This window comes from Manis pentadactyla, chromosome 9, assembly GCF_030020395.1.
Source record: "Manis pentadactyla isolate mManPen7 chromosome 9, mManPen7.hap1, whole genome shotgun sequence".
NCBI lineage: Eukaryota > Metazoa > Chordata > Mammalia > Pholidota > Manidae > Manis > Manis pentadactyla.
In genome coordinates, this window is record NC_080027.1 from 73,713,372 (window position 1) to 73,738,944 (window position 25,573).

A 25,573-nucleotide genomic window follows, 5' to 3' on the forward strand; every position below is an offset into this window, starting at 1 on the left:
CATTTCTCCCTAACAGAGTTCTTGGCTTCAAACAAGCAGCCCCAGGGCTCCAAGCATGCATTTTCCTGCCTCCCTGCCCACCTTTGCTCAGCTCTCTTCTCTCTCCATGCTCCTGTTCCCCAGCACCTAAGCTGCCCCCAACCTTCCTTTCTTCGTCTGACTTTGCCTGGACAGCCCGTCCCCATCACCCTCAGCTCCCTGTTCCTGGGATCACCACTTGCTGCCAGGGCACTTCCTCCTGTCTTGCAATGTTGTCTGCATCACAGCCACGGACTGGCTTTCTTATTAGTGTCTTAAACTGATGTTTTGAATAGTTTTATTGTCTTAACTAGACAGCAAGTTTCTTAAAAACAGCAGAACTAATTTAATTGAACAGCAAGCTTAAAGAGTAAGAATAACCCCAAGAAGGCAGTACTCTATTTCAATAAATCTTAAATGCAGTAAAAGAAACCTCTGACTCTTTAGAATATGTGAAAAAAATGTGTGTCTTAGGTGAAATATGGTGCTATTTCTATCCCACAGACACACAATAAGTGAGATTTAACACTTCTCTGGACCCACTGGCTGGCTTGCTGCGCCTTGAGCACACGGGACAGTCTCGCCTCGGTGTTTCTGCCCCTGCTCTTTCCTGTATCTGAAAGCTTTTCCGGGGAGGCTTATTCCCTCAGTTCCTTCAGGTATTTGCTCAGATGTCACCTTCTTGATGAGAACTTCCCTCACCATATTTAACACTGCAATGCCGCCTCCCCGCTTTTCCTGTCTCACACTGATTTTTCTCCCTAGCGTTTGTCTCTGGCTGACACATTACCTACTATCTGTTTGTTGCTAGTGTACCTCCAGCAGAATATCAGCTCCAGCAGGGCAGCCTTTTTATTATGGCCGTGTCCCTAGTGTCTAGAACAGTGCCTGACTTATAAAGGGCAGTTGGTAAATATTGTTGAATGAGTAGAGTTCCAGCTTTATCACGTCAGGGGCAGGAGTTTTGCTCGCCTCTTATATCCCTGGCACTAATGCAAGCAGTGGGCCCTCAGTAAGTATGTACTGACTGAGGGGTCTATGAAGCTCCCATGAAACAGGCAACCTGCTCGGCAAGGGGAACAGCGAGGCCAGTTCAGCGGGTGGTGGCGGGGTGGGGGAGGCGGGGTTGTCCCACTGAGAACTGCTGCCTAATTCTCTTATTTGCAGGAAGGGACTTCCATGAGAAGACCTTCCCCTGGTCTTTCTAAAGGGCAGTGCACTGCTTTGCACATAGTATGGCTGCAATAAATGTATATAATGTGTTTCAGTCCACGTGTTTCTGCAAGGAGGCCACGGTGGCTTCAGGTCCTCAGAGGGTAAATCCGGCCTGCAGGTGTCTGTCTGCTGGTCCCTCACAGAAGTAGTGAACAAACAGCACAAAGCGAGCCCGCCCACAGCAAAGGGCTTTCCAAAATACAGGCTGAAGAGCTTTCTGGCCTCCTCAGCACGTTGACCACGACCATATACCCCCCATTTTGGGGCCCGGACCATCTCTCCTGCGGATCTCTCCTCTACCAGATGGGGGACTGGTGGGGGAAGGAAGCGTCCGCTCCCCCGACCCCCAACCCATCTGGAGCTCCGCGGCGCGAGAAGGCCGCGAGGGTCCCCCTTCCGGGAGCGCGGGAGCGGGGGGCGCGCGGTGCCTCCGCGCGGGGATGCGCGCGCGCGCTGCCTATCCTCCCTCGCCCGCTCGGGCGGCTACGTGCGTTCTTTTGTCAATGAGGCGCCGCTCTGAGCTGCAGTAACGCTCTCGGCCCGGGAGCCGGAGCCGCAGCCGGACCCCGAGCCCCAGCGAGCGGGCGAGGAGAGCGGGGCGGAGAGGCAGCGGCCGGCAGCGGGAGGGAGGGTCCCGAGGGCACCCCGCGGCCTCCAGCCCTCGCTCCCGGAGCCTCGCCCCCTCGGTTGCAGGAGCGGGCCCGGGGTGGGGGCCCGGGCGGCGCCCGCCCACCCTCGCTGCCCGGGCGCGCCGGCGCGCCGCGACAGGCAGCGTGGGAACTCCGGGCCGCAGCCGCCGCGGCTCCATGCGGCCCCGGCCCCTGCACGGGTGAGGCCGCGGCTCCCGGAGTTCTCCCCGGGCTCGGCAGGACGAGCGAGCGAGTCGCGTCGCCCGGCGCCCCCGCCCTCCGGCGCCCGCGCCGTGGCCAGAGATGCCCGGTGAGGACCGGGGCGCCGAAAGCTGGGCTCCCCGGCGCGGTGCGGAGCGAGGCAGCGGCCTGGATGTGTGAAGCGTCCCCATGGCTCGGCAGAAGGCGAAGCCCCAGGGCCCGGGGGAAGCTGGGCTGGCGGCGCAGGGGCGCAGGGGCTGGCTCGGGGCGCGCGGGCCGGGCCGGGCCGGCAGGGGCGTGAGGCGCTCCGGGCCGGCGCCGGGTCTCCGGGCCGCGGCGTCCCAGGATGCGCCGCCGCCGCCGCTGCTGCTGGGACTCCTGCTGCTGGCGGCCCTCCCCGAGCACTGCCTGGCTGAGCAGGGTAAGCACTTGGAGGCTGCTTTGCGCCGGTGAAGGTTTCTGGAGGAGCGGGGCCGCGTGCTGGGGCCAGCACCTGATGGGGTGGTAGTGGATGGAGACGACTTTGCAGTACCGGTGCTGGGATTTACTCTGCCCTTTGCTGCTGCAACAGCAGGCGAACTATCAGAAATCCGTCTCCCGGGAAGGTACCGTTGGGCGGGGAAGTAGAAAGAGGTCCATTCGCATCTTCTTTCTGGATAAGTTGCAGATCCTTCCTAAGTGGTCCCGCAGGCACGCGTCATTTATTTAAAGACATGGCGTGTTTAGGATACCTTAAAACGAATGTGTTTTAGTAGGACACATTTCAGGGTGGGGCATCCACTATATTTTGGACTCCCTGTTGAGTGTCCACTTTGTTTTAACTTAACTGCATGAAATTGCCAGAGAGTTTTAGGCAATTCCCATATAACGTTTCCCTCTCTGTGTTGACAGGAGACCCCTTTTCTTTTGGGATAGAGGTACCTAAATAATTGCTTGCGTCTTAAAAAAGGGATCCAGGCACTGATCAACTATATAATCCACTGTTTGCAGGAGGTTAGTTAAAGATAATCACTCTTGGCTCTTAGACCCCCAAGAATCTTCAGGAAGTTGATTTCTATAATTCCTTGGATAATTTTAGAGAAATCTGTTGTGACTATTTGGGTATTTGGGAGTGAGGATTATTCTGCTAATGTGCTTCAAAACTTACTGTGCAGTTGTCTTTGAAATAAGAATGATTACTATGGCACTTGCAAAGGGCAGGCTTTTGTTTGTGATGAAATTCTGGGCTTTTAGTACATTTCATTTATCAAGACATAACAGCTCTCATTTAAGTTAATGTGATCCTGTATTTTTGTGTTTTTTGGCAAGGACTCATGAGGACTGCTTTTTTCCCAGTGTATCCCTTTCCCCCAAATTAGATTAATTATGAAGGCGCTCAAACTGTTAGATAAGAGGGTTTCAGGTTAAAAATATTTCCTATCCTCAACAATTTAATTTAAAGCTCATTTTCCTTTGATTCACTTAAAAGGTCACTGACAGGAGGCATCTATATGTGCAAGTTACTGTCCAGGATTTTCTACTCTGATGATAGTGGTTAACAAGTTTGGTAATCTTTGTATGTGTGCCTGAGACCTGAGAAAAGCCACTGAAGAATCTTAGCCCCCAGTTTTAATGCCTGTAGCAGTTTTCAGTGATACGTATTTGGTATAGTGGCTGAAAGGTAAGTCCGGAGTCAGACACATGTACATTAGTATTCACTGGATCAGGAACATGCTTTGAGTTTTTAAACTGAATCACATTTAAAATGAATCAGTTTCTTGATAATTTTGTAAACTGTTTTATGAGATGTTAACTTGTGGATGTTGTTTGAGTACAGATAACAAAACCCATTCAACCATCAGTGGTATGTGAAGTTTGGATTTTGTGTATTGTTCTGTTCAGCCTATTGTCAGATGATTTCCTCTGATTAGCTTTGAATACCTGTTCCCCCTTCTGACCTTTGTATGTAGATCCTTCTGAACCTGTGTGACTTTACTTGGCTCTTCATTCAGACTGCCAGAGCCTAGTGGACTTTTGATCTGTATCTTTTGACTTTAGCCCTGGTGTCCCGTTTCCTTTTTCTCTCAGTGTGGGGATCACGAGGCTTGCTAGGAAAGATGCTTTGATTAAAATGATGGTAAAAATCATTAAAGTTGATGTTCCCCAAAGTCCTCTTTCCTTTCCCCTCTTGTTGGAATGACTGGTTGCTTCCTCTGTGTGTTTTGGGTGCCCTTTCTGCTGTCATTCTTGATGACCAGTTTCCTGTGGTCCAGCTCACCTGTGGATCCAGAGGCTGCCGTTGGCCTTCCCAGTGGGTTTACTGCTGATTCAGCTTCTGACTTGTTTCTCTCTCAATGGAAAAGTGAAGCCCTGGACTCCCTGTCTTGTCTTCTGCCTGCTTTTGTTTATTCTCTGATTGCCCCTTGAGGCAGCTCCATGCAGGGTGGGTGAGTCCTGGGCTGAATGCGGGGCGTCTCCAGGGGCTTGTACAAGGAAACAGTGTCTGGAGGGAGGTAGGACAGTGGATGACACTCTTCTGGGGCCTTTGACTTACAACCTGGGTTTGCATTTCCCTTAGGGTAGGTGAAGCTTGGGGCCGTCACTCACTGCAGAATGTGTCTGAGACTGAGTTGCATGGAAACCAAACCTATGATATTTAGATCCTACTAAAAGAGCTAGTTTGCTACAGTTACAGCATTTGCATCATTGTTGTTCCTTGTTTTCTAAGCAAGGCTAAGACAGACATCCGTCTCGGTTGAAAAACAGATGAAAGGAAAATGCTGCAGCAGCTCAAAACCTTTGTGTCCTGGAGCCTCTGCAGTGTGTTCCCAGTCTACCTCCATCCATTCCACCCTGTGTTCTTTGCTTTAATGTTCCTGAGGAACTGAGGTTCCTTCTCTTTTCCATGTAAAGGAAAGGCCACTGCCTTTATGTCCTCTCTCACATTTCCCCTCCTAACTTCCATCTCCACAGAACCTTTCCTCCCAGGCAGCAACTTCTGTTTTGGATGTGGAAGAGAGTTCTTTATAGCAGCGAGCTCTGACACCCTCTGTTCCTTTCTGCCCTTGGGACTCCAGGCAGAATGGTAAAGTTCAAATTTGACTGCCTGATCTGCTTACCTACTGATCATCTATTCAGTTCATGCTGGGGAACGTTCTCCGTTTGCCTGTTAGGTGCAGGTGCCACGCTTGTTCCTTTATGTAGCCTGGCCTCTCTGGGCCTCAGTTCCCTCATCTGTAAAATGGGGCTGATAACAGTTGTCATCTCACTGGGTTGTTGAGAGGATTACATGAGTTAATACATCGTAGTGTTTAAAACAGTACTTCGTACTTCGTAAATGCTCGAAGAATGCTAGCTGTTCTTATACAATGGCAGAAACTGAACATCTGCTGTGTCCAGGTGCTGTGCTGGGGTAGGGGGACACAGAGGCAAATAAGGATAAGGCAGTTTGTAGAAGCCCCGCATGAAGAGAACAATACACACTATTAATGTGATTGGAGCTAATAAAATGAGGAAACAGTTAATTCTGGGAGAGCAGAGACCTTGAAGGAAGACTAGGTGTTGATGGGGTTGATGGCGGCATGTCAGGCAGAAGACAACTAAAGGGTTCTTAGGGTCCACAGCACAGGATGCCATAGGAGGAGGGCCCCGGACTCTCACTGCCTGGGGCTTCCCCAAGCCCTCCCCATGGGGTGTTCTTGGCCCTCTTCTGAAGGGTCTTCTGCTTCTCCCACCAACTTGTAAGTTCCTGATTTATCTTTGTTTCCCTCTTGCCTGTTACCCAGCACCCAGTAGGGACTTAACAAATTTTCAGTCTTCTTACACTCCTATTCCCTCAGTTTACTGGTTCTTTAGATGTTAGAATAATCATCTCACTTAAGTAATCCACAGTAAGTTGTGAATGACTGCTTCATTTGGGGAATATATTTGCATTTTGAAAGAAAGATTTGCTGATACTAGGAAATCTTTAATTTAGCACAATATATGAGGGAGGAAATTTTGACCTAAGATGTCGTTCTTGCCCTTCTCCAACCTTGTGTACATCATCAACTTGGAGGCCCACTTGAAACAGTTGCGACAGTTCATTTGTTCATTCATTTATTCATTCAGTGTATCTTGAGTGCCTCAGCTTTATGAGGTTACAAGTGAATGAAAAACACGCTCCGGTTCTCATGGCAGTTAGGAACTAGTGTGGTGCTTTCCAAACTTCACCATGCATGTGAATCATGTGAAGATCCTGTTAACATGCAGATTCTGGTTCAGGAGCTCTGGAAAAAGGCCTGGGTTCTGGGTGATACTCATGCTGATGAATCATTGACCTGACTTTTGAGTAGCAAATGACAATAAACAAATGACAATAAATGTAGATTGGATGGTGGGGGGAAATAAATCAGGGTAAGGGAATTGCAAGATGCCTGATACCACCTCTGTGTGTGTGTGTGTGTGTGTGTGTGTGCGCGCGCATGCACGCACCCTCACACATGCTCTTGTTTGCATAGAGTGGTGGGGTTAAGGCATCCATGGTGAGATGTGAGTAGATTTATACAGATATGTAAGAAACGATGTCTAAGGGAAAACTGAGGCAAGATCATGAAGGACTTTTTGGCATGGTGAGAACTTGATATTTTATATTGAATGAGATTAAGCAAGAGGTGACATGATCAGTTTTAAAATAATTTCCCTGGCTATTGTGAGGATAAAAGACTGTAAAGCCAAGGGTGGAAGCAGGGAGACCAGATAGGACATCTTTTGAAGATGGAGCTAATAGAATTTTCTGATGGGTTAGAGGTGTCATGGGAGGGAAAGGGAACCAATATGGTTCCAAGGTTTTTGGCTCTAGCATGTGGGAAGATGAAGTTGTCATTAACTGAGATGGGGATGGTTGCAAGAAGCTCAGGATAGGCATAGGAAATAAAGAGTTGTCTTGGAGTGTGTTAAGTTTGAAATGTTTACTGAACAATTAAGTGGAGATGTCGGAAAGCCATTTGAACACAGTTGTCTGGAATTCCAGGCAGACACTGATCCAGAGATATAAATTTGGAAGCCATCAGCATGGGAGTGGATAAGAAACCTAGAGAGTGAGTATAGAGAAGGCAGATGAGCAATGAGCCCCGGGATACTGCCACATTTAGGGCTTCAGAGAGAAAGGGGACCAGCAAAAGAGACTGAGCAAGGCTAGATGGAGACAAGCAATGGACGTTGGGTTTGGAGATGTGGGTGTGTCTGAGGGCCCTGAGAGCAGAGGGGACAAAAGTCTTATTGCAGTGGGTTCAAGAGAGAGAGGAAGAAGGGAAATCAGGGACAGTAAAAAAGACAGCTCTTTGAAAGTCTTATCTATACAGGCAAGGAGAGTAACAGGGGAAGTGTGTCAAGAGAAAGTTAAGATGGGATATAATCACATTTTGTTTGTACTCTCTCATTTTTTAACATTAAAGATATATAGGAGTGTTTGATTTGGTGGATTTTTACAGATATACACAATCCAATAAAATGTACTTCAACTTTTTACTCTCACTATTAATCATTAGTGCTTCAAAGATATTTGTGAGATACCCCAAACCTTGCCTCCCTTTCCTTCCCCATCGCATACACGGAGAAGAATATTTTGGGAACAGTAATGCTACACCTTTGATACTGACATAAAACAGAAGTCAGATTGCTCCTCTCTGCCCCACACCCGTCTCTGAAACTGCACATCACTGTGGAAACTTTGAGATACTGAAATGCTGATGACAAGCAGAGTTTCTTTCAGAAGCCTACTTATCTGAAGTCTTAAATTACCAGAATATGATCTGAGAATATTCAAGATGAATGTGCACACTTCCTTTTTCATTTTCATTAACCTTCAAGCCTGTATTGTGCTTTTTTTCTTTCCTTTTCTTCTTTTTTTTTAAAACAAACAACAACTCTACTCTTCTCCGGACAAAAATGAATAGCTGGAATGACCGTACAACATTTTCATTGCTTAACAACATATTACAGGGACTTCTAAACACACAGAGGGACACATTATTCTAGGTCCGGGAATGGCTGCCTTGGATGGTGACTGCTTTGGGGACTCGGGGACCGAAGGAGCAGTTAGCAATCTTGGTATTGTAAATGTTAGGTATATAGCTGGTGGGAAAGTGGCAATATTTATTGAGCCCCTGGCATGCATCAGGCCAAACAGAGACTGGAGATAGAGTGGAGAACAAGCCAGGCCCGGCCCCTGCCCTCCAGCAATCTGTAGCCCAGGACAGGAAACCTTACTCCATAGATGGAGTTGCAGGTCGGCAAAGTAATTCCGTGAATTGGGTCAGGTGAAGGGGTGTGACAGGACGGTAAGTATCTGTCTTGTCCAAAGAGGCAATCTGTGCTCAGCTGCAGCCTGCGAGGAAATGAGACTTGGGGTGCCAAAGTTCCGACTTCTCGAGAAAAGCCAGATCTTTATTTAAAATCCTGTTTTTAAATATCACCAACTAATTTAGGTTTTTGAAATGTCATGCTGTACAAAAAGAACACACCCATGAGGCACCACTTTCTTTCTTTTTTTAAGACAATTTTATTAACTTATAATTTATATACAGTAAAATCTGTATAGTAAAATTTTTAGGTGTATTACATGATGAGTTCTGACAGATGCACCTGATCATGGATCCATGACCACAGTCCAGATACAGAACATTTTCATCACCTCCAAAAATTCCCTCCTGCTCCTTTGCAGTCAGTCTTCTCCCCCGACCCCCACACTCAGTTTTTGACAGGCATCAACCTGTTCTCTGTCCCTGTAAAACTGCCTTTACCCAAGGGGCATGTAAATGGAATCATACAGCACGTAAAATTTTGTGTCTGACTTCTTTCATTTGGCATAATGCTCTTAGGTTATTGCACATTTCCATCTCTAGTTCTGTCCTTTTGATTGGGAGGTGGTACCCATTGCATCATAGTCTGCTTATCTGTTCAGCCTTTGATAGGCATTTGGGTTGCTTCTGGTTTTTGGCATAAAAATCTGTGTGTGCGCAGTTTTCATTCTCTTGGGTAAATACCTGGGAGTGGGATTGCTGGATCCAACATTAGGTATGTGTTTAACCCTATAAGAAACTGCCAAATTCTTTTCCAAAGCAGCTGTACAATTTCATGTTCTCATTAGCAATGTGTGAGTTCTAGTTGCTCCTCTGTATTCTCACTGGCATTTGGTTTTTGTCAGTTTTTTTTTTAAAGTTACATTTCAGCTATTCCAATAGTTTTTTAGTGGCTTCTCATGGTAGTTTTAGTTTCAGTTTCTCTAATTACTAGTAATGTTATTGTTGCATACATTTTCATCTTCTTTTTAGCCATCTATATTTCTACTTGGAAGTATCTATTGAAGTCTTTTGTCCATTTAGAAAATTGGAATGCTTGTTTTCTTATTGAGTTTTGAGCTTCCTTTATATATTTTGGATACAAGTCCTTTATCAGACATGCTTTTTGCAAATATTTCCCCCCAGTCTTTGACTTGTCTTTTCATTTTATTAACAGTGTGTTCTAAACAACAGAAATTTTATATTTTGATTAATTCCAGTTGATCAGTTTTTAAATACAAGGTTTCTGTTTATTGCCTCCTAGGGTAGAACTATTTGCTGGAAGGTCACAAACATCTGTAGTTTCTCCTAGAGTTTTACAGTTTTATTTTTGCTTTTAGAGCTGTGGTCTACTTCATGTTAATTTTTGTATATGGTGCAGGGCAAGAGTCAAGGTTAATGTTTTTTTTTTTCAAATGGATATATTTCATTGTTCCAGCACTATTTATAAGACTATCCTTGCTCCATTGAATTACCTTGGTACCATGTATGTGTGGGTTTATTTCTGAACTCTAGCTTGTCCCACTGATGTATAGTTCTGTTCTTATGCCAATAAAACACTGTCTGATTTCTCTTGTTCAGGGTTTCTTAAGCTTGGTACTATTGACATTTTGGGTGGGAAATTTTGGTGGGGTACTGTCCTGTGCCTTGAAGCGTGTTCAGTAGCATTCATGGTCTTTGCTCAGTAGATGCCAGTAGTTCCTCCTTCCCCAGCTGTGACAACCCAAATACATTCAGACCTTGCAAAATATCTCCTAGGGGGTAAAAATTGCCCCTGATTGAGTTCCACTGCTTTAGCTTTATAATAAGCCTTGAAATCAGGTAGTGTGAATCCTCTAAATTTTTTATTCTTCAAAACCGTTTTGGATTCTAGAATTTATACTTTCCCCTGTAGATCTTAGTATTTTCTTATCAATCTCTATTTAAAAATCTTGCTGGAATTTTATTAAGATTTCATTGGAGAAGAATGATATCTTAATAATAATGAGTTTTTTGATCCATGAGCATATCTTTGTTCATTTATTTAGGTATTCTTTCCTTTCTTTCATCAAGGTTTTATAATTTTCAGCATACAAATTTTGTACATATGTATTTCATGTTTTTTAATGCTTTGGTAAATAATACTTAAAGAATTTTTGTTAATGTATAGAAATATGATTTAAAAAATAATAACTGTTTCATGTGCCCTTTGTAAACTCACTTTAGTTCTAGTGGCTTTTTGTAGAGTCCTTAGAATTTTTCTGAATAGAAAGTTATGTTATCTGTGAATAGATTCTTCATTTCAAATCTGTATGCCTTTTATTTCTTTTTCTTACCTTATTTCACTGACTAGAACTTTAGGTACATTGTTAAATAGGAATGGGGAGAGTGGACATCCTTGCCTTGCTCTCTTGTGGGGAAAACATTCAGTCTTTTGCTATTGAGTATATCATTAGTTGCAGTTTTGTTTTGTTTTTATTTTATTGTAGAGGTCCTTTATCATGTTGAGTAAGTTCCTTTCTATACCTAGTTTGCTGTGAATTGTTTTTGTGAATGGATATTGAATTTTTGTCAAATGCTATCTCTATTGAAATCATCACAAGGATTTCTTTTTTAGTTTGTAAAAAGATGCTAGGTGATTTTAGAATGTTGAACCCACCTTGTATTCCTGGTATAAACTCTGCTTTAGTCGTGATGTATGTTCCAGTGGGATTTGATTTTCAAATCTTTTATTAGGAATTTGTAAAGTCTTATGTTCATACAGGATATTCGTCTGTAGCTTTGTCTTCCTGAAATATTTTGTCAGGTTTTGGAATAAGGGTGATGCTGGTCTATAAAATAGTAGGGAAGTATTCTGTCTTCTGTTTTATGGAAGTGTTTGGGTAGCACTGGTATTATTTCTTCCTAAGGTCAATGGTCTTAGAAATGAGACTGAAGGTTATTCAAGGTTTCTTTCATAAAATAAAAAGTATCAGGTATGTCTAGTATATTTCTTCATTCTCAGGGCTAACAGTGGACACTTCCTAGACATTAGGATATTAGTTTGGTTTAAGGTCTAGGGAACATAGCCTGGGTGAGGGAAGTCCCACTGGATACATTCAGGAGACAGGTCAGCCCTGGCTGACTGTTGACTATTTATTAAGGCACTTTACTGTTCCAGGCCCAGTTTTCCCATCTGTGAATGGCAGCCTCAAGGTCCTCCCTTCTTCCCTCATTCCCCAGACTGTGTGTTTATGAGCCCTGGGCAGATGTTTTGGTAGATTAGGATATCTGCATTTCTTACTTCTTCCTACATTAACGGCAAGCCTGGGCAAGGACTATCATTCTGAAAAGGGAAGCATTTTCCCATATTTTGTTGTCATGTTTCCAACTTAAAGCCCAGATAAATCTTCAATGGCTTTTTTAAATTGTACAGGTAATATATACTTTATTAAATTCAAACAATACACAGTGGATGAGTTGCATGCAAAAGGGCGTGTTGACCCCATTACTGTTTCCTAGAGTTGTGCTCTCAAGCAAATATAATGGATCCTTCCAGACCATTTTTCATACAAATATTTCTATCCATATATATATCCTCACTTAATTTTTTTTAGATAAAGGGTGTGATATTTAGTACCTTGCTTTTCTCACTTAACACTGGGTTGTGACCGTCTTTCCATGCTAAGTAAATTTTGTCATAAGATAATTTGCATTTCTCCCTGAAACATAGAAAAGCCTTTACTATAAAAGAAAACAGTTTTAAAACCACAGATTGAATTCAACCTACAGAGTTAAAATATCTTCTTAGCCCATTCCTCCTATTTTTCCTATTCCTTGGCTTCCTTTCCTAGGAAAAACTTCCATAGATGTTTAAGAAAATTGTGGACCCTTTTAAACACCAAATAAAATAGAGATAAACACTGTGTTTAAACCAACTAATGTAGACCTAAATAAGGCCAAGTAGCTGCCTCAAGCTTTTAGCTCAAGGTCATTGCTGCACCTGCCATCTGTCCACTCAGGCGAGACTTTGCCTAATGCATCCTAACCACAAGAGGGGAATTCAATTTCTATTTTGATTTATATACATTAAATCTATTCTTAGCTCAAAATAAAATCTCCTGAAGTCAGAAACGCAAAACATCTTGTTATTTATGTAGTACGAGTAAATAGGAAGGTCTAGCATATTTCTAACTTTATTCTTTTGTCATGAAATACAGAAGTAATGACAGAATGAAACTGTCCACCCCTTTACCTCTATCCCTTGTAGCGCATGTTGCTTCTCTGTCACCTGTCTTTTTACTTACAAACATCACCAGCCAATCAAAGAAGGCTGAAGAAAATATGAAGGCTGAGAAGGAAATGTGTTGAAATTAGCAGTGAGCTTATAAATCCTTATCAAAAAGAGCTGAGCAAAAACATCTCTAAAGTTACATGCTTCATTATCAAAAATGAGTCTTTGTTTTGAAAAGAATAGTAGGCTCTGGATTATAAGCATTATTCTGAGTATAATTAAACTGGATGGAAGTGTGTTAAAAAGTCAGTGCCATAGAGCTGTTCTTGGTAGTTTGCTTTTGTTATTTTATTAATCTGGAGGTGAACACACTTATCAACCTGGGAAGTTCCTAAAGAAACTAAGTCTTATAGTGGATGGAGAATGCTTTCTTGTCTCTAGTCCAGCAATAAAAATGTTATTTTAAACAAGTGATTGTCCATCCTTATGCCTAATGTAATATATTTACTTTTCCCTGCAGAGATGAGTTCCCAGACTTTGGTAGAGCTCTTCATTCACAGTTGTTGAATTTTTCACTCTCTGTTTTTATTTGAGTCTCATTTTGCTCCTAAGAGAGGGTTGAGAAGAGATTTGCTAAATGTCACACTCTGGTCCAGGGATTTTTCATTATTCTGTGATTCCAGGGACAGATTGTGAACCTATTCAACTAAAACTAGCTCAACTGTGGGGCCCCAGGCCACTGGGGAATCTTAGGTTATGTATTCAGAGAAGGAATAAAATATAAGCAGACCTTGTAGACAGTGTAATTAATTGATGGAAATAATAGCTAGCATTTTTGAGCACTTACTACTTATATCAGCTCATTTGATTTTCACAAAGAATCCTATGAAGTGGGTTCTGTTATGATCCCCCTATTTCAGATGTGAGAACAGAGGCACAGGGTAACTTCGCAGTAACTCATTCAGTGTTCCATCAGTAAGTGTCAGAGGTGGGATTTGAACCCATTCAGTTTGATTTCACAGCTCTAACTCTCCTCGCAGCACTGCCTTCCTCAATAGCAACAGGCTGAGATGACTGGCTTGGTCTCTTGTGGACCCTGTGGCCTCTTGCCTCTCTCTTTTCCCAAAGGCTGGGTCCCTCCTTCTGCCTCTTTCTGCAGACTGACTTTCTCTGCTTCCCCATAGCTTTTTGGTTCCCCCATAATTAAACCTTACAGAGAACTTTTGTGTGTTGTGGTGTTTGCTGCAGCCAGAGTTGGCAAGACTTTTCAGTATCAAGTTTAAAATGGAGTGCCCACCATCCAGTCTCTGTCCCAGTTCTGCATTTCCCAGGAGGGAAAATCAGGCTGCCACAACCGGCCAAAGGAGTGAGGAGTCTTCCCCTGATCTGATCAGCAGAGGCCAGAGGAAGGGGGCATATAGTACAAAATGACTTCCTAGGCTAACTGCTCCTTCAGCCATGGCCTTAAGTGGGGGGCAGTTTTAAGTAAGGTGATGTGGCTGGGGCCAGCATCCCCAAATGTGTCTTCCTGTACATAGCAGTAAAAATCAGGTTCCTGTGCCATAATCTGGCTTTATGGAAAACACTGAGGAAAAGCGGCCTGATTTGTAGCACTGGGCAATTTCCATGGTGTAAATACCCTGACTGTGGCCCATTTCAAATGACCAGTATGAAAATGGAGTGAGAAGACATGCACAGTTGGCTCAGTGTGGCCGGGATCGGGACCATGTATGGACCAGGTGCAAGGCAGCTCACACAGTACGTACAGGATGTCCCGGGAGTTTGAAGTCTAGGCTTAAACCAACTAGGTGGGGTTATGATTATGTAAAAGGAAAGAAGATTTCAAGGAGGAGAGAGTGGAAGTTAGATTTGGCACGCCCAGCCTAAGAGAGCTTGACGTATGTAGTCCTACGTGTGCAAGCTGGCAGACACACAGAAATGCTTTCTAAAAACTGACAATTTCTTTTGCCTGTAATGTCTCACTTGTAACGTATAATTAACCCTTTCACCTATTTTAAGATGTCAGACCTCATTTTCCTGGAGGGGAATTAGTTTTGTTGTCTGGCACTGAAAGGTGTAATTTTTCCTCCCTTCCAGGTGTCAGTACCCCCTCCTCATTTGGTATTGTCATTAATGGGCTCCTTTCTCCCACCTTACCACCCAGAGAAGTGGAGTCCACGCCTATTAGACATCTTTCAGTTGAATACTGAATAATACACTATTAGTATTGGTTGAAGGCTTTTATTTAGGATCATAACGTATCTCTCAGTTAATGTGATTATGCTAAAAGCCATGGTAGTCCTGTGACTGCCACTGCTGACAGTGTGTGTGCCTGGCTCTCTTCCCTTGCACGTGTGGGGAGGGGACAGGAGTCTTGCCTTCCACGCACAGCCTCCAGTCCTGCGGATGTTCCCCCTCCTTCTGCCTGATGTGACTCTGTGCTAACCCCAGCCAGCTCTCATGAAGGGTGTCGGCCAGAGGGAGACAGAGGGCAGAAGTGTCCTCAGCTTCAATCTCTCCTTAGACACAGAATTCCAAGCATCCTACTGATGAAAGGTCAGTGTCTTTACCTATAAAAATAGCACAGTTGATTTATTCTTTTAATTTCCCTGGGGGATGAAGCAAGAAAAATTTACAAGATCCTCTTATGTTTCACTGGAGATTTGTCCTAGTTTGTGAATACATTGACTTCTGAATAAGAAGACTAACGTTTATGAAACAGCTGCTGTTGTGCTGGTCACTGGGTCAAGAGTTTGATCTTATTTGATCCCCACAATGGCCCTGAACTGACTTCCGCCCATTTCGCTTGGGAAGAAGCTAAGATTGAGAGACCATTTAAGAAACTGACTTGCCTAAGGGCATATTGCTTGTAAGTGGAGAAGATGGAATTTGAAACCAGATCTGACTACAATGTAAATATATGTTCAGCTGTACTGTGCAGGCCTTTTCCACTCATTTTATTAAATTTTCAAACATACAAAAGAGTTGAATGTATTATACAGTGAACAGCCATATACCTACCATCTAGATGGTACATTTTGCTATATTTGCTTTATCATCTTTCTGTCTTTCTATCCATCCATTAATTCCTCTTATTTTTTGATATAGTCAGAGTAAGTTGCAGACTTGAGTACATGTCACCCCTAAACACTTCAGCATGCATGCCATGATTAGACTTCAATATTTGTTTATGATTCTTTTTTTTTAAGTTAAATTTTACATACATAGAAAAACAGAAATCTCTAGTGCATATTCCCAGGCTTTGACAAATGCACACCCGTGTGCACCCAAATCCCTGTCAAGATATGGGACATGATCATCACCCCCCCAGGAAGTAAGTTCCCTCTGGCCCCTCTCCAGACGTTCTCTGCCCACTCCCCACCCCCACCCCCAGGCATCCCGGTTTGGTTTTTTTCCACCACTGTTCAGTTTTTCTACTAAAAAGCAGTTTTATATAATGATGTCTATTTTTCTAAGTGACTTTTCCTTACATGTATTAAATCAGACCATGGTTACTGAGTGTGTGGTATGTGGCAGGCACTATACTGGGTGCAAGGGGTGTGATGTCTGGGAAACAGGCATTGGCTCATGTGGGAGAGAGATGTCAGTCAGCTCCTCTTAGGAGTAAGTATATAGCTACTCTCAGGGGTGCTGGGCAAGGCTTGGTGAGTGAGGAGGGGGATCGCCAGACCAGGCCTTCCTGAGCAAGTGGCATCTGAGCCGGCATCAGAAGGATGAATAGGAAGTAACCAGACCGGAATTTGGGGCAAAGGGAAAAGTGGGTACTGTCTTCTGTGGTGGGTAGGTGTGTGACTTTCTCGAAACTGGGGAGAAGGTGGGTGTGGCTGGGGGGCAGGAAGGGAGGGAAGAGTGAGCATTAACCAGGCAGGGGAGGTAGCAGGGGCCACATCACAGCGACGCAGGCTGTGGACTCAAGCCTTTATCTCAAGAGTGATGGGAAGGCATTGTGTGGTGTTAAGTAAGAGAGACCTTGACATTCACCTATCCACCCAGCTGAGTTAAATGAAGAGGAGACATGGACTGTATGTGCTGGAGTCACAGCTAAAATTAAATCCTATTGGCATCAAACTTCCAGACTGTAGGACAGCCCTGATTTGCATTACGAATCCTACACAGATCTTCAGATTCCTCATATGATTTTTCTCCCTCACCTGTCTGCCAGCCAGGGCAATAGTTACTAAATAAAGATCCTCTGTGCCTCCAGCTCTTGCCTGCTCTTTCCTCCCATTCTTGCTGCCTCCATTTCATTGTCTCCTTCACTCCCTAACTAACCCCCCTTCCAGCCTCCCTGGGAAGGGCTCAGGCTGGAGTCATGGGTGATGGCCTGATTGCTTAATCCTGGGGCAGGTGTTCAGTCCCTGCTGTGCTAGACCACCCCTGGGGGGCCTCATCCAAACTCACGGACTCAACAACCACCTATGTACCAATGACACAAAAGACTGTCCGCTCTCTCCTGAGGATGAGACTCAAACACCCACTGTTTATTGGATATCTCTGCCTATGGCTACAACTCCACATTTTTTCCTTAAAATGAACTCATTTTCTCTGGAGCCTTGCTCCTTGTCTGCACTTACTATTTCAATGAGTGTAACCACTATGCCTTGTTGGAGCAGGAAGTCTAAGAACCATTCCAGATTCTTTTCTTTTCCTCCTTCCTCTCATCTAGGTGGCCATTAAATCTTGGTAATAATTAAGTTAAATCTTGCTAATAACACTAGTAATTCTGTTCCTTTTCTGTCTCTGCTGCCTTATTTCAGATCCTCCCTCCTCCTTTGTTCTTGTCAAAGCCATACCTCTACCTGCCTTTAGTCTTGGCCCCCTTCTAGCCAATCTCACCCTCTATCCTGAGATTTTTATAAAACACAAATTTACTCAAACCCTTCAATGGCTCCTCATAACTGAATTCAACTCCATTGCTTAGTAATCTAGATACTTTATGAATGAGCCACTTCCAACTCATACCTGCCAACACAGCCAGACTTGCAGTTTCCTCAAAGCCCTTTCGTGCCCCTGACATTTTATTCTTTCTGCCTGGGAAGCCTTCCCAGCCCTGTGTGCTTGGTTAGCATCTGTACTTCCTTCAAGACTCAGTCCAAGTACAGCCTCCGTCAGGTAGCCTTTCCTGGCACCCACTGTGCCCTCTGCCACAAGAGATGCTGTTGTCCCTGTTCCCACCTGTGGTACCACCTCGATGGTCCACTGGTTTGTCTCCTTATCAGACTGTGAGTTCCTTAGAGCAGTTCTCAAAAGGTAATCCCAGATACACTGGGGTCCTGGAAACCGTTTCACCAGTGTGATCCATGTGCAAATGCTATTTTCACTATTCCTGAGCATGCATACTGTTACAGCCGTGTCTTCTACAAGAAACATTGAGCTAAGTGGCTAGTGAGACAACTTGCTCAGAGCAAGAGAGAGGAATATACTAGAGAGTCAAACTAGCACTAAGGGTTACTAACTGCTGAGCATACAAGGCAGTAGACAGGGCTGTCCGGGCAGGAAGCAGTGCTACTTAAAATGCTAAAAGGTGGGATAATTGTGGAATCAGTTTAAGTTCTAGGCATGAAGTGTGCAGACAGTTTCTAAGGTTTCCACTATATTATCAGCTGGGATCTTGTCTTATGTGTCTTAACACAGGGTCTTACACATACATAATAGATGCAGGATGATTGTGGCATGCATGAAGTGAGGAAGAGAATCTCCTAGTATGGTCTCACCCTACTTAGGAAATCCTGTTATATTGTTTCTTGTCTTAAAACCTTTCTTGATCATTCTGCCTACAAATATTTATGATAGCCTAGTACTAGTGGTGGGATGGACTGCCGGGATCACCACCCACAGAACTGCCTTCTGTCCACGCCACAGATGAGTTTTCATACATTGAATCATGTATTGGCTGAGATGGGTTAACTGTGGTGACAATCCAACCCCCATGGCTCAAAGCCATAGAGTTTTATTTCTCTCTCACATAAAGACCAAATGAGTGTTCCTGGCTAGTGTGGAGCTGTCGACCAAGCTCTGACTCAGGGACCCAGGATCCTTCCTGTATGGTTTTGACATCCTCAGTCAGTGGCTTCCAAGGCTGCTGTCCAGCAGGTGGAAGGAGAAGAAGAAAGGGCCAGGCACCATTCTGCACATGCTCCGTGGATTAGAGCTGTCACATGGCCACACCTGTCTGCAGAAAGAGACTGGGAAACGTAACTAAAGAGCGAGCCTGGATGGAAGAGAAGACAGGTGTGAACAGTCAGTTTGTATCTAACCCAACTCATTTATTTTACCTGGTTGGACAAACTCAAATGCTTTAGGCATTTGAGTTTGCAGTCCCTAGAGATAAGGAAACCTGGGTTCAAATCACTATAATGTCAGCTGTAGCAGAACGGGGTCTTAATCTGTTTTGGTCACTGCCATATGCCACGTGCCTAGCCCACAGTAGGTCTTCAACAAGTCTTATTGCTTAAATGAATGAATCCCTCTTCTGTCCCAGGCAGTGATAATAGCTACCACTTACTTAGTGTGTATTATTACTTAATTCTGTTAGTAGGTTGGGTGCTATCTCAGGAAAAGGTTGCCAAGATTTGGTCAGTGATTGGAACCTAGGATTAGAAAGAAGGGTAAAGGAAAATTTCTTTTTCTCTTCTCTCCCACTTTCAGTGTTTTTCAGGACCTCTCTTCTATCTATATATCCATGAGGAGATTTATTATTTTTTCTTATTGGTTGACTGCTAGGGTAAAAAATCAGCTGTTTTCAACCTCTCTAGTTTTGGTAGATAGATGGTTGCTCCTGAAAGGAAGACTTTCCTTTCTTTATGCAGCAAATTCTGGTTATATTGTCCTCAATTGTATTTCAAATGTATTGTGATCTACTGTCTTTTGTTTGTCAAAAAAGTTAGTGTCACTTTTCAAAGTCACTTTGATGTCTTTTAGCAGCACACAGCATGGAGGGCAGAAGGCCTGATGGTTTTACTCAGTTTGAGTTTTTGTGGAACATTTGAAGCAATTTTTTGTTGTTGTTGTGACTCTTTGATTTATTTGGGGGTAGCTTTGAGGCTAACTGGAAGGCATTGAATGTATTTTCTTCCTTCCCCATAGGAATACAATAAAATCCTCCATATCTTGTTATCCCTGGCACTGCATGGTTGCTGGCTATTATGGGACCCTATCACCTGAAGACCTCACCTAGAGCAGTTTAAGGGAAATTCAGTGTTCTGGGTAGCAGGAAGTGTAATTACCTTTGTATGAAGTTGTAACTCTGGGGAGAGGAAATCCTGGGGCAAAATACCTCTAAAACTGTAATCAGTCAAAGGGAAAAATAAAGTTTCAAATGCATTTATTGCTTACAAACTGTGGTCCGGGGCCATTTCTTTCTCCTGCTGTGGCAGAAGCAAGCCAACCCTCCCACTAACCTCTCAGGTTCAGATAAGCCCTCGGTTGCCCAGGTAATTACCCACTGATATGAAGATGAGATATGACTCTCCACTCCTGAGGAATGCCTAAAGTCCCATGAGATATTCTGGAAATATTACAGTTTTACCCACAGAAATATACCTTGTTACATGACCATCAGAACATTGGAAATCCACCTTTGTGGATGGTCTTTGTTTCTCCCAGACTCTACTTGAATCCCTTTTGGCAGAAAACTACCCACAAGCAGACGGGAGAATGTAATAAAAATAGAGATGTACTATAAACACATAGCCAAAAGACATAGGTTATTAAGATATTTACAGAAGTATTATGAGAGGGAAGGATTAATGTGTGTTGTGCTGGTAGAATTTCTGATGAGTTGGGTTAATCTCAGGGAGGACCTTGAATGAGTGTTAAAAGGAGGAGCTTGACTTGAGTTATTGCTGGTTACAGTGGGAAACTCAGGCAAAACCTTAAGTGGATAAGCGTGAGGAGTTAAAGGGACTCAGTTCAACCCACTCATTCTTTTTGCTCTTCTTTTTTTTTTAAATTTGATATCATTAATACACAATTACATGAGCAACATTGTGGTTACTAGATTTCCCCCATTATCAAGTCCTACCACATACCCCATTACAGTCACTGTCCATCAGCATAGTAAGATGCTATAGAATCACTACTTGTCTTCTCTGTGCTATACTGCCTTCCCCATGCCCACCCCCTTAATCATAATGCCCCTTTTTCCCCTTATCCCTCCTTTCCCACCCACCCTCCCCAGTCCCTTTCCCTTTGGTAAATGTTAGTCCATTCTTGGGTTCTGTGATTCTGCTGCTGTTTTGTTCCTTCAGTTTTTTCTTTGTTCTTATGCTCCACAGATCAGTGAAATCATTTGGTACTTGTCTTTCTCCACCTGCCTTATTTCACTGAGCATAATACCCCTAGCTCCATCCATGTTGTTGCAAATGGTAGGATTTGTTTTCTTCTTATGGCTGAATAATATTCCACTGTGTATATGTACCACATCTTCTTTATCCATTCATCTACTGATGGATACTTAGGTTGCTTCTATTTCTTGGCTATTGTAAATAGTGCTGCAATTAACATAGGGGTGCATATGTCTTTTTCAAACTGGGATCCTGCATTCTTAAGGTAAGTTCCTAGGAGTGGAATTTCTGGGTCAAATGGTATTTCTATTATGCTTTTTGAGGGACCTCCATACTGCTTTCCACAATGGTTGAACTAATTTACATTCCCACCAGCAGTGTAGGAGGGTTCCCCTTTTTGCTCTTCTTATCAGTAGCACTCGCTTTTGAGCTTTTTTCTTTCTTTCCTTTAAAAGCTTCAAGTAATGAATTAACATTAGTTTTAGGTCTTCAAGCTTTTCCTAAATTTCATCATAATTTCTTTAGAAGTTAAAACATTTTTCTCCTATTTAAAAAATATATCACAAGGCAACATTCTCATAATATTAAAGGAAAATTTTGAAAGGAGGCAAAATCACCCACGATTCCCCATATTAATGTCTCAACCATGCGGATTTTTATCTGTTTAGAGCATTACAAGTTCAAATTTGGTAGCTGGCTATTAAAAGGTAATGCCAGGCCAGCACTCTCTCTATATCAGAGTTACTGGCCCACACTACTTTTTGCCAGCCTGTGGCGAGGTACGTACAGGGACTTAAAGTGTAGAAACTTTTATAGCAATTACATACTGGTGAGACATGTGTGCGTGATCATGGACTTGTCCCATAGAATAGTAACCAGACTAGTTCTGGTGGCATTGAACCCACATGGTGAGTCACAGATGGCACGAGCCTGTAGAGCCATGAATTGATAGGTGATGTATTGGAAGGAAAAACCAACCAATCAACGAACCATGACTCTCTTGCCATGGATAGTGCTCTAACTGCTTGCTATTGTGTTATCATAGCCAAGTTAGAAGAAGAGAAATCACCCACAGTCCCAGCAACCTAATACAAACATTCTTAGGATGGGAGTCTTTCAGTTCTTTTTTGTGTGTGTGCCTTTTACAAATACAATTGTAACCCCAGCCCATCACGGTTTCTGAATCTTTGTGGATTCAGGTTCCTGGTTGACATATTATGGACAATTTTTGTGTTTCACCTATAGTCTGAGTTAAAGATTTAATAATCAGTTATGTCTCCTAATTGTTTCTTTTTTAAGAGGAATTTTTAGTTCAGTCTGTTTATAATATCCTAAGATTTTTGCAGGATTTGAGGGGAAAGGAGAACCCCTTTCTTCTTTATTCTAAATGTTGGTTTATTGTCATGCAGCCAAAGAACTGCTAGAAAATAGTTCAAACATTTTTATCTTTTCAGTCTTCTATTCTCATTAATCCCAAGGGTTGCAAAAGATGCAGTTTTTATCTTCTGCTAGTTTTCTGCGTTCAGGTGAGGTAAAATTTTCACATGTCATCTAGCTTACCTTGTGGTTGAGACTCTAGGCAGTGAGCTGGCCATCTGGTGAAATGGACATCACCTCCTACAAATAGGCATCTTCCCTGGTGGAATGCCACCTAGGGCTGTTGTTCTGAATCCCCCGGGGCTCCCTCTGCTGCCCGCTGGCCATCTGCTCTCCCACCCCAGGGTTTATTTTGGCTTTGCATGCATTAGGATATCTTTGTCACCTGTGCCTACCTTGGCTTTATTTTTTGTTTTTTAATCTCTTCCTGAACTTTGGAAATCATTTCATAGTGTAGTCACTCAGTTTTGTGAATTCTGAATGACAAAGACAAAGGAGGAAGGAGGACGTGGCCATATCACAGTCACAGGCTGCGGTGCCCCAGCTCTGCTTTGTTGTGGCTCATCTGCCTGTGGGCTCTGCTTTCTGGTTGACCACGGCCTAAAGCCAGCCCTTGCTGGGAGAGCTAGCCCCACTCGTGCCGACAGGAAATGATTTTTGACTCCTGTGGGTAAAATTGTAATATTCTAGAATATCTCCCCTGGCTTTAGTGCATCTCCACATGAATAGGCATTCCTAAGGGGTGGGGAGAAGTAGTTCATCTCCCTATCAGTGGGTAACTGCCTGGGCTACCGAGGGCTTATTTAAACCTGAGAGACTTGGGGGAGGTCTCTCTTCTGCCAAAGCAGGAGAGAGAAACGGCCCCGGACTGCAGTTTGTAAGGAATAAACGGGTTTTAAACTTTATTTCTCCCTAAGACTGATTTAGGTTTTAGAAGTATTTTGCCCAGGGATTTCCTGTCCCTGGAGTTACACCTCCTCACTGGTTAGTTGTTTATCTCAGGCCATCTCTAAGAAGGAATTTTAATAATCTGTTCTGAATTTAATATTAATTGAAAAAGAATTTCTGTTTTGCCATAATGTCACATTCGACAATAATTTTGACAGGCTTATTGATTTCTGGCCTTTCAGGTACAGCACATCTTTAAGAGTCAATGATATGTACAAATATGTAGAAATCAACCAATCAAATACTTACAGAACATGCATGATGTGCTATGTAAGGCTGGTGCTAGGTGAGGTTTCCAAAGTAGTATCAGTAGTGCTTTTAAGGAATATATACACAAGGACATGATTGCATGAAAATGGCTAATTAGATATGAAAGGTAAAGTATCCAGATGCAAAATAAGTGGTGCAGAGAATAGGTGTTAAAAGAATTCATCTAATTTTTATCCCCCATGGACTGGGCAGTCAAATTCAGGTTTATTCTGGGTTCCAGTAAGGGTGGGCTGGTGGGTCCTAATGCTAAGAACCTGTGGAAAGACCAACCATTGCTGAGTGTCTGTGATCTGGGATTCCCATGGCCTAGAGTGGTGATGGAGGCCCTCTGGGAACTTCCAAATTGTTGACTTTTACCAGAACAAGTCTTAGAGAATCATGCACTAGCAGAAGAATCTTTGAAAGAGAAGTTGGCATTTTGCTTCTGAAATATATTCTCACCACATCACACAGTGGAAACTGCAGGATGAAATGATCTTTAAACTGTACTTACTTGAATTACCTCAAACTGTCGAATACTTTACTAAACAACTCCACAACATGGAAGTTACAGTGAAAGTACTAGTTTGCATTTCCTTTGTCAGCACTTTTGATGTTCTTGACACTGTGTTGCTTGCCTAATATGCTTATTACGGTGTTTAATCTTTACAGCCATTTTATGAGATGTGGCTATAATTATTCCCATTTTACAGATGGGGAGCTTGAGATTTAGAGAGGTGATATAACTTGGCTGGGACCACAGAGCATAATGCTGTGGGATCTGTGCCTCGGATCCTGAGGCCTGTGCTCTGCCCACTGCTGCGTGAAGTGCTTCCCCTGACCGTGCGTGCTCCTTCCCGCCCAGTGAGCCATGGCCCAGGCCTGAGGATGAGATAAAGCAGTTTCCCCCGGTAAGCACACACTGCATGCTTTACAGAGGGCTTTTGCATCCATCAGCTCTGTAGTATGATCTGGCCACAAAGGGGGTATGGGTGTGGCTGTGGCCATCAGGATGCCCATGTTTGTGTCTCCCCATTTCAGGTTTCACATACATACTAAGTTGATAATTACATCCAAGCTCTAATTACTGGGGGTAACAATAATTGACTTGTCTTTTGGCCCTCATGGGGGCTTGAAATTTAAGTACACTGGCAAGAATTTTAAAGAATTTTATGGAATTCTTCAAATCTCACATGTACAGATTGAATCAATTGTGGTTTTGGTTTTGTTTCAGCCTTTAAAAAAAATGCACAGGCCCAGGTCACACTGTGGGCTGTACTACATAAAATTTAGATACTGTGGGCTATGTTTTTGAATTTGCCTTTGAGCTTGGCAGACTATGAATTTGTCTTGGGGACTTGTCATGTTCCCTGTTCTCAGTGACTGTTACATTTCTCATGATGGCAATATTGAAAATAATATTTTGGTTTCCACCTACCTTTCATTTAATTCACATAAATTTATACCAGAGGACTGGGTCTGAGATGGGTGTTGAGAATTTCTTGCATCTGTATACTGAGTTTTAAAATTTCCAATAGACTTCTTAGATTACTCATCTACTCAAGAGTAATTATTGAGTGCCTTCTGTGTGCCAGGACCTGTGTGCTCCTTGACATGAAGACTGCCCATCGCTGTCTTCCAGACCCTTCTTCAGGGCAGCTGCTATTACAGCTGCGTGACCATTAGCACTCACCTGTTCACCAAACATTTGCTGGAAGTCAGTTATCTATAGGGATCATCAGGCATTAGGACATTGTCATGAATAGCTATAGTATGGTGGGTTGAGGCTGGGAGAATCTTGGCCAAAGAAATGCCATTAGGCATTGGAGCACAGGAGAAATCTCTCAGAAGCAAATAACTAAAATAAATGCTGCGTAGATCAGTAACGATCATTTAATCCATCTCCCTCATATTACAGATAAGATATTGAGGCTCAGAGAAGAAACATTTAGTCAAATTTAGTAACCAGTAGTTTTAAAGTTTCATTTTAGGATTTGACAACCTCTTCAGCTTTAAGCTCCACCAGTAAGGTTAAGGAATTAAATTGCCCTTTAAGACACTTTCCTGCTTTGACTCTCATATTTTTCTAAATAGCCAATAGGTATGAAGACAATGAATATCACAAGCCCTGTTTCTAGA

At 43.3% G+C, this 25,573-nt stretch overlaps 1 protein-coding gene across 2 annotated transcripts in view; it reads left to right on the forward strand.

The window, feature by feature from the left end:
* Positions 1-2,087: 2,087 nt before the first annotated feature.
* Positions 2,088-25,573, forward strand: part of KIAA1549L (KIAA1549 like) — a 280,028-nt gene continuing 256,542 nt past the window's right edge. Inside the window, exon 1 of one of the 2 annotated variants that reach the window (XM_036891807.2) lies at positions 2,088-2,484. In XM_036891807.2, the coding sequence (XP_036747702.2) occupies positions 2,253-2,484 (232 nt within the window). In that variant the 5' untranslated portion in view covers positions 2,088-2,252. The remainder of the gene's footprint in view (positions 2,485-25,573) is intronic. The other variant, XM_036891810.2, reaches the window with a different exon arrangement.